This window comes from Emiliania huxleyi, assembly GCF_000372725.1.
Source record: "Emiliania huxleyi CCMP1516 unplaced genomic scaffold EMIHUscaffold_234, whole genome shotgun sequence".
Taxonomy (NCBI): Eukaryota; Haptophyta; order Isochrysidales; family Noelaerhabdaceae; genus Emiliania; species Emiliania huxleyi.
In genome coordinates this window covers 172,338-181,388 of record NW_005200298.1, presented here as the reverse complement: position 1 = coordinate 181,388, position 9,051 = coordinate 172,338, and the positions used below count along the sequence as shown (strand labels likewise).

The window sequence follows — 9,051 nt, the reverse complement described above, 5'->3', positions numbered from 1 at the left end:
CGCAGCGCTACAAAGGGCAATTGCTGGCGCCTCCACGATACCACGATGTTGTACCGGTATCAGCCTCTCTGAGAACAGAGTGGTAGTGTTGTTTGTACCACAACAGTACCACCCTGTTGTACCGGTATCAGCCTCTCTGAGAGCATCCGGGACAACCCTGCCCACCATTCCTGCTGCTGCTGCGTGCTGTGCTGCGGGCTGCGCTGCCGCGAGCTGCGCTGGGGGCCACGCTGCGAGCTGCGCTGCTGGCGGCTGCGCTGGCTTCTTTGCGGGCGGCGCAACTGGCAACCCTCCTCTCTTACTCACGCGCTACGAGCACCTCAACGGCACGCACTGGGATGGGTGCAGGTATTGCGGCCGAAGTTCTTCATGGTGAACCTGTCCTGCTGGCGGCTGCGCTGGCTTCTTTGCGGGCGGCGCAACTGGCAACCCTCCTCTCTTACTCACGCGCTACGAGCACCTCAACGGCACGCACTGGGATGGGTGCAGGTATTGCGGCCGAAGTTCTTCATGGTGAACCTGTCCGGCTTGCCGCCCTTCCCGACCCTCGTCCACCCCTCGGGCGACTCGTTGGGCCGGGGTTGCTGCGCCTGTTGGTGCTGCGAGTGTGCCTGCGATGCTGCGGCCGGAGCGGCAGCGGCGGCAGGCGGTGCCACGGGCGGTGCGGCGAAAGTGGCGGTAGGCTGAGGCTGCGCAGCGTCCTGCGCGGCCTGCTGCCTGGCCTCATCCTCCCGCCTCTTCTCAGACTTGGCCTGGATGATGTACTGATACCCAAGCGGCACCGGGTTGATGCTGACGGAGTGCCAACCGTACCTCTCCATGCGCTCCGCGAGACAATCAATCATCGCGTGGTCGCGTGTGGCGACACCTTCTGGCCGAGGACGCGCTCGACCATCCGGATCTGACGCACGTGGAACGGGTCCAGGCCCGGCATGGAAGCCTCGGAGTCGGACATGGCCCCGTTTCGCCGTTTCGTTTTTTGCTGCTGCTGACACATGTTTTTTCCTTGTTTGTTCCTTTGGCACCTTGGAGTGCTGGGGGGGCGACATGGAGGATGTGGCCCTGAGCTATGTGTACGCCAACTCAGGGTGTGTGGCAGCCACGCTGGCTGTGTGTCTTGTGAGCTTGTTTTGTGTCTGTGTGTCGCTCGTGCGTGTCGTCATCATCTGTCCTCCTCGTCGGGAGTGTCCGTCGGGATGGTGCCGTCCGCCCACTCGGCAGCGTTTGAGCCTCTGTCACCCTGCCTGCCGCGAGCTGCTAGCTCGTCGACGTAGTCGTTCCATTTGTTGCCGCTGTGACCCGCCACATGCCTCCACGTCACGGTGTGTTTGGCGCGAAGGCGTCGCCAGAGGGAACGAAGGCGCTCCGCTAGCTGTTGGTTCGCCCGTCCCTGTGTCCCGTCCACGTCGCCCGTCGGCAAAGCCGTCGGCAAAGCCGGACGACCTACTCGAGTATGGTGCCGCTCGATGCTGCTGCGGCGTTCGCGATGGGGCTTTCTGCACGCGGTCCCGGCGGGCAGGCGTGGTACTTCAGCCGCGCGGAACTTCCGCACTCCCTCGTTTTCAAAAATCTCTCTCTCCCTCCCTCCTCAGTGTACAGTGAGCTACGACGTTCACAGCGCGAATTTGGCCCCAGCTCTTCGGCTCGCTCCGCTCGCCGGAGAGTTGGTTGGTTGCTGGCAGCACCCCAGCCTGCGCCCAGCACCGGGGGCTCCTGAGCTGTTGGTTGGTGCTCTGTTCACAGCACAGTGCGAGACTAGGGTTGCAACCTGGTGAAGAACTCGTCAGCTCACGGGTTTTTGTTCTTTCCATGAAATTCTTATCGCCCAGGGCGGGGCCGCGAGGTGCGCACCGGCTATACACCGACGCCCATTCTCACAATGAGCCAATCGGACAGGGCCTCCGCCGGCCGCAAGGATGAGCTGCGGAAGGAGGCCGCGCGCAAGCTTGAGGCGGCGAGGACCGACAACCGCCAGTGGCGGCACGAGCTCGCCAAGCGTGAAAAGCAGCTGCAGCACGAGAAGGAGCGCAGCGAGATGCACGCGGCGGCGGAGCGCGGCCGGTACGCGGCGGCGCTGGCGGCGGAGCGGAGCGCCGCGGCCGAGGCGCAGCGGCAGCTGGCGGCAGAGGAGCAGCGGCTGCGCACCGTCTCCCGCGAGGTCTCGGCGATCCGCGGGATGATTGCGGCGGCGCAGCGGGAGCTGGGCGAGGTGGAGGCGCGGAGCCGGCAGGAGGAGGACGAGGAGGCCGCCCAGCTCCTCGAGCAGCGGCGCGACTACCACCAGCGGCTCGAGGCGCTGCGAGGCGGCGGCGCCGTCCGGCGGCGGCCGGCAGCGCCACCAGCGCCAGCAGCGCTCGCGGGGCCGTCGCCGATGAAGCAGCTGTGTGGTCCGCTCGGCGGCGGCGCGGCGACCGGCGGCAACGGCGTGAGCGCCGCGCGCGTGCCCACCGCCGCGGCGGCGGAGCCGGCCGCGGGCGGCGGCGACCTACGCCTCGTCATTAACCTTGATCGGAGGAGCGATCGGCTCGAGCGGGCGCGAGGCCTAGAGGCGGAGTCCGTGTTCTTGTGTCGTAAGCAGCACTCGAGAGGACACGTGCTCGGCTGCGGTCGACCGCAGTCGGCTGTATTGCACTGTATTCACACCCCCTCGTACTCACACACACAGTGCTCTGAACACTCTGCACAAGACCGTCCTCCCGCCCCGGTCGGTGTACTCAGCACTTCGGGTGCGAGTCGTCCCGTGGGGAGGGCGGCGGTGTGAACGGCGTCTCTTCACGCCTGTGGGTGCTCCGCAGGTGCGAGGCCTCCCGTGGGGCGGCGGCGCGCCGCTCGAGCGGCTGGCGGCGACGGACGGCCGCACGCTGAGCTGGGCGGCGAGAGATAGCCGAGAGTAGCCGAGATGGGCGGCGGTGTGCGGTGCGGCGCGGCGCTCGTCAGCCACTCGCTCACAGGCTGAGGGGCGGAGCTCCTCAGGCGCTGGTGGCGAGCGGGCGGCTGTCGGCGAAGGCGGCCGAGGCGGCCGTGTGGGCGGAGCGGCAGGGCCTGCCGACGGTCTGCCGGGAGACACTACCGAGACACTTCCGAGACACTTCCTCTTCACGGCCGCAGCTGTGAACAGGTCTGCCGGGAGACCGGCTCCTTCTCCCCCCACCTCACGCTGGCCGCGGTCGGCTGCGCGCTCTCGCACCGCGCAGCGTGGGAGAGGTATGTCCCTCACCGCCCTTACCCCCCTCGCCTCCACCGCCATCGCCGCCGCCACCACCGCCACCACCGCCATCGCCACCATCGCCACCGCCACTGCCCTCGCTGGCAACGCTCCTTCAGCCCATGCCGCCTGCACCATCTCCTCCGCTTCCTCCTCCACCGCCGCCCTCGCAGACTGGCGCGCTCAAGCAGCGAGTGGGCGCTTCTCCTCGAGGACGACGTCGAGGCGCTCGCGCCGTCCTTCCACCGCAAGCTCGGCGCCGTGCTGCGCAAGCTGCCGCTGAGCTGGCAGCTCTGCTACCTCGGCTACCACGAGTCGTCGGGCGAGCTGCTGCCGAGGGACGTCGAGCCGCGGCTGATGGAGGCGTCCGGGCAGTAGAAGCGAAAAGCCCCCCCCCCCCCTATCTGCCCGTATCTCCCCAGATCTCGTGCCGCAGGGGCGAGGCTGGTGACCCTAGTATCGGAGTACGTACCTCGGTGACCCTAGAAGGGGAGACGACCTCGTGCCACGAGTACGCGGCGCGAGACCGCACTCCTCCTCCCTGGCCTCGGGTGTATGTTTCCCCTCCCCGCATCTCCCCGCATCTCCCCGCATCTCCCCGCATCTCCCCACACCTCCCCGCATCTCCCCACATCTCCCCGCACCTCCCCACCCCTCCCCACATCTTCCCGACATCTCCCCGTTGCTCGACAGGCGACCTTCTCCTCGCTGCAGCTGCTGCACACCCCCTTCAATTGCGGCAACCCGACCCTTCCACCTCGTGACATCACCGTAGGCGTCAGGCGGCGGCTCGCTCACCGGCCTCTTCGGCTACCTGCTCACAAAGGCGGCGGCGGAGGAGCTGCTTGCCGACCCGGCGCTTTTCCCGCTCCGGATGCAGGTCGACGTCGCGCTCGGGCAGCGGCGGTGGCCGCGCAGCTCGCGCTTCGCGCTCTCGCCCGACGCGGTGCTCCTCACCTCGCCCCGCTCGGAGGACGGCGCGTGCGACACCGACGTGCAGACGCTCGGCGAGCGGGGCGTCTCCGCACACGCCGCACTGCCCGCCGACTGGCTACACGCGTCCGGCGCAAGGCTCATGTAGTTCGGTCAAAAAAGAAGAAGAATTTTACAACAAAACTCCCTCGCACAAAGAAGAATTTCAGCTGAAGCTCTTACGTAATTTTACGAGCGTCGATTACGAGCCCGAGAGTGCCGAGTCCCGAGGGCCGAGATAGAGAGAAAAGGGAACCAGATGGGACGGAAACATGGATACACAGCGTCTCGTCCGTTTAGCTTAGAGCTCTAATGGTAGAAAGGGGAGTCGGACAGGGAGTGTTTGTCCTTTCTCACCCCGTGTTGCTTTTGAGTGTCAGGTTTAGGTTAGGTAGAAAGGTGAAGAACAGTCAGGCTCGGACTGGACACCAGCGCGTTATGGGTGGACGCGGGGGGCCGAGAGGCTCTGCGAGGTGGCGGCGACGCCCGCGGCTGACCGCACCTGAAGCGGTACGACCCTACTGTGTGAATTCGCGGAGCGAGGAAAATTTTATACGGAATACGTCCATTTTTGGAGCTTGGAATACGGCGTATTCCATGGAATACGTGGAATACGGGTGGAATACGGCAGAATACAGGCCTCTGGGAGGTCATTTGGAATACGTGGAAAACGTATTCACACAGTTGGGGTACGACGCGCTGCACGCGCTCCTCTGCGAGCCGGAGCCACTGCGCTCGACCATCGCGGGGGACATCCTTGCGTGGATGCGCCGGTACGCAGCCGGAGAGTCGACGGACTTTTGGAAATCCAACATATATCCACGGAGGGCGGAAACTTCAAGAATTTAGTAGCTTAGACCCCAAGTTCACACAAACGCCAAGAAGAGCTCCTTATCAGCTGGTCGGCCGCCATGTGGGCCTCCGGGCCTGCTGCGGCGGCGCGGCCGGTTGAGGCCGGGCTCGACACACACATAACAAAACACAATGTTATTGCTAAAAATCTCTCTCACACACATACCCGGCTCTGGAACAGGGCTCGCGCTCGGCGCGTACCATTCTTCTTTCTTCCTAGCCGTCCTGGACCGGCTGCACGGTTCGCGAGCGTGCAACCGTTCGCGCGAACGCTCGACCTGCGGCGGCGCGGCCGGTTGAGGCCGGGCTCGGCCCGGCCCGCGACGGCTGGCCGCCGACGAGCGCGCTCGCGCTGCTCGTCAAAATGGCGGCGGTGGCGATTGCGGCGACAAAAGTTCTTGTCCCCACTCAAGGTTATGGGAGCGGCCATAACAGGTGTTATGGCTGTTATGGCTGGCTGCTCATAACACCCCATAACACCTCATAACACCTCATAACACCTCCATCGCTGTTATGGCTGTTATGCCCACCCTACCATAACACCTCATAACACCTCATAACACCTCACAACACTCATAACACCTCATAACACCTCATAGCACTCCAAGTACTCCAAGTGCCCCTCGCACGACACTGGCACGGGACTGGCGCGCACGGAGCTTTAACTACTAAAAGCGGGAGCAGCCAGCTTCCACTTTTTAGAAACCTCGAGACATGAGTGGAAAAAGGAAAGAAAAAGGACGTGAGTTAAATTGCGGGAAAGACATTATGAAAGACATACAAGTTAAAAATGGAGGGAAGCGTGCAGAGCTGCAGAGCGAGTACGAGTTAGAAACGGGAAGCAAATTGCGTGGTGGGGGGGGGGGGGGGAGGGCGGGTGGTCTTGATTGAGCAATCTGAAGCCATCGCTCAGCCTCAGGAGGCAGGTTGATGTTATTGAATTTAACTTGAGGGCAAAAGAGAAAATATTTGGCGATCGATGCCGAACCTACCTCGCGCGCGCGCGCGCGCGGCAGCGCGCGAAGCGAAAATTCCAGCGGCGAGCAGTCCGGCGTGGCCTCTCGGGCCATAACACCGTGGACCCGGGACGGCCCTCCCATAGCAGCCCATAACATGTTATGGGCTGCTATGCCCAGAGAGCCATAACACCATAACAATAACTGCGCCTGGGGACAAAAGTTCAGGCGCACAGCGCTCAGGCGCCTGTCGTCTTTCGTCTTTTGTCGCATTTCGCACACGCGCGCGCCGCGCGACCCGCGTCGCTCCGCGAGGGCATGAGCCTTCCGCGATTCGAACCCGCAGCCAAAAGCTGCTCGCTCGAACCGCGGCCGACTCTGCCATCGCGGCGGCCGCTGTTGAGCTCTCCAGAAAACTGGTGCCTCATATGCTGCCTCCCTGCGGATGCTGCCGGTGAGCGGGATCACCCGAGAGCAGCTGAGCCTGCCTCTGGCCTCGCCTCCCTCTCCTTCAGGCATTCGTGGCATCCTATGGGTCGTCCAGAGTATCGACCTCTGGCTTGTCAGCCAGCCCCACTTTGAGGGCGCCATGAAGTACAGCGATCGCCACCTCGCTGGCCTCTCCGCAGGCCCCCCCGACCGCGTCGAACTCATCGGCGCGGGCTCTCTCGGCTACGGGACCGGCCCCAGCTTCGGCTGAGGGCTGACAAGCTGCCGAGCCCAAATCACTGTGAGAGTCGTGATTTCTTGTTGGTTAATAAAAATCTCTCTCAAAAGCACAACCCCGGGCCCGACAGCACAGTGACAGTCGGACACCAACACGGGGACCCAGGGAGGGCGAGTTCACAGCCTTGTTATTGAGAAGAAAATATCTCTTTCACTGGCTGGGGCTGCAGAAGCAGCGCATCTCAGTCGTTCTTCACACGGCCATCGCAGAGCAGATTGTGAATGAGCTTGCCAACGGCGAGGGCGGTCGAGTGCACGGAGCTAAGTGCCTCGCCGGAGTCGCTTAGGCGGCTCCAGTGGTGTACCTGTGTTAGTGCCAGTGCGCGCCCAGTCCCTTTCCCAGAGTGCTGAGGGAGTTTTGTTGTAAGAATCTCTTTCACACGGCCATCGTGTGCGGACAACCAGGAAAGGCACTCTACATCGATCCCTCAATGTCTGCAACTGAGCGAGTCGGGCGGTTCGAGGTGAACCTCGGCTGTCCCCTCGGCCACGGCGGGTTCGGCGAGGTGTTCCGCGCCGTTGACAGGACGGCAACGCCGCCGCTATACGTTGCCGCCAAGCGTAGCCGCCGAGCGGCTGACATGGAGATGCTGCGCAAGGAGGCGCGGGCATTAGACTTGGTGGCAGGGCATCCATTTATCATCGAGCTTCTCGACTTCATCGAGACCCCGGGAGGCCAGACGTTCCTCTTCCTTGAGTTCTGCGGTGGCGGCGACCTATTCGATCGCGCTTTTGTCGAGACCGCTCCGGACAAACGCCTATCGGAGCGGGCGGCGCGGCCAATCGTCAGACGTATCGCCGAGGCGCTCCGCCACTGCCTCTCGCGCGGCGTCTCGCACCGCGACCTCAAGTTCGAGAACGTGATGCTGAGTGCCGAGGACCCGACCGCTCTCAAGCTGATTGACTTTGGCTACGCCTGCGAGGCGCCGGCGCCGCCCGTCTTGAGTCGACCGCTCCACTGCGACAGACGAGCGCTCTTCTCGCCCACCGCCGCAGGCGCCTGCGACGCAATACGATGGTGTGGGCACGTACCAGTACATGGCACCGGAGCTCTGGACCGCAACGGCCGGCTACCGCGCGCCCCCCGTCGACTGCTGGGCGTACGGCGTCCTCGTGTTCACGTCACTGTCCGGCTTCGCCCCCTGGGGCGAGGCGTATGCCACGGACTCGACGTTCGTCCGCTTTGAGCAGAGCGTCGCCAGCGGCGCCGGCGCGTGCGACGCGCTCTACGGCATGTACGACCTCCGCTGCCCCTTCTCACCACCCGCTTGCGACTTCATCGACGGACTCCTCACCATCGACGCGAATGCGCGCGCCACCGTCACGCAGTGCCTCGACCACCCGTGGCTGGCGCCGCCGCCTCCCGCGGCCGAGCAGCACGAGGACGTTGTCTACCGCACGGCGAGCGCGCAGCGCGCGTCCACCGCTGAGGAGGACGGGCTTGCCCCTCCCCCGCCGCCCAACGCACCGCGCCCGGCGAGGCAGTATGCGTGCGCGCCATTAACTTAGGCCAACAGGCCACCCACAGCGCACAGGCTCAGGGCTAGGACAGATGCACATAAAAATCTTGTTTTGCAAGCGTGTCTTGGAGAGACATCCTTTGGCTAGTGCCATTTCACTCTGACACGCTATAATCTTGAAAACGTCTCCAACGGAGCTCCGTGTTGCTTCCAGCGCGCTCCCCCGCGCTCCCTGCGGCCATGGCCGATGCTCCTAGTATGAGAGGTCATCTGGCTACCGCGAGAGCGACCCAACTCGTCGACATCGTCCGATGATGGTGCCTCAAAGTCAGCCTTCGGAGGCTATCGTGGGGTGGAGCCGGCAGTAGCCGTGACATGTGGTTCCACCACCCCTCGTAGGCTTTGCCTCTGACCGCCACCGTTCCCAGGCTGCCTACTGGGATAGAAAGGAAGGCTCGGCGAGCGTATAGAAGCGTGCTCGACCTCGTCGTGGCAACCTGTACGGCAGCGCTGGCAGGCGCGATGAGCGTCGTGCCACCTGACCCGAGACGGGTCGCAGGCGTCGTACCGAGCGCGTCGATACCGTGTCCTGATGTGATCTGCACGGGTGAGTCACGTCGGCGTCAAAGGAGCGACGTGCGACCTGTCAGAGCTTGATCTCCGATCTCAGCGGCGTCGAGTCATCTCCGGCGCGCGACAAAGGTACATCCCCAGGACGCGCAGAGGCAGCTGCGAACGGTGAGATGGAACAGAGAGGACGCCCGGCGCTCCCTGGACGCCGACGTGACTCACCCGTGCAGATCACATCAGGACACGGTATCGACGCGCTCGGTACGACGCCTGCGACCCGTCTCGGGTCAGGTGGCACGACGCTCATCGC

At 64.0% G+C, this 9,051-nt stretch overlaps 2 protein-coding genes across 2 annotated transcripts; both read left to right on the top strand.

The window, feature by feature from the left end:
- Positions 1 to 1,879: 1,879 nt before the first annotated feature.
- EMIHUDRAFT_114922 (hypothetical protein) lies at positions 1,880 to 4,286 on the top strand (the record flags this gene model as incomplete). The annotated part of the gene is made up of 7 exons (XM_005779238.1): positions 1,880 to 2,425; positions 2,796 to 2,890; positions 2,952 to 3,051; positions 3,119 to 3,204; positions 3,379 to 3,547; positions 3,899 to 3,976; positions 4,032 to 4,286. 7 exons carry the CDS (start codon positions 1,880 to 1,882, stop codon positions 4,284 to 4,286), a joined length of 1,329 nt encoding a protein of 442 aa, XP_005779295.1.
- Positions 4,287 to 7,181: 2,895 nt separating this feature from the next.
- On the top strand, positions 7,182 to 8,061 carry EMIHUDRAFT_55835 (hypothetical protein; the record flags this gene model as incomplete). Its single annotated transcript, XM_005779237.1, has 2 exons — positions 7,182 to 7,649; positions 7,708 to 8,061. Coding segments are annotated over 2 exons (822 nt in total), but the record flags the coding sequence as incomplete, so codon positions are not given.
- Between the last annotated feature and the right edge of the window lie 990 nt (positions 8,062 to 9,051).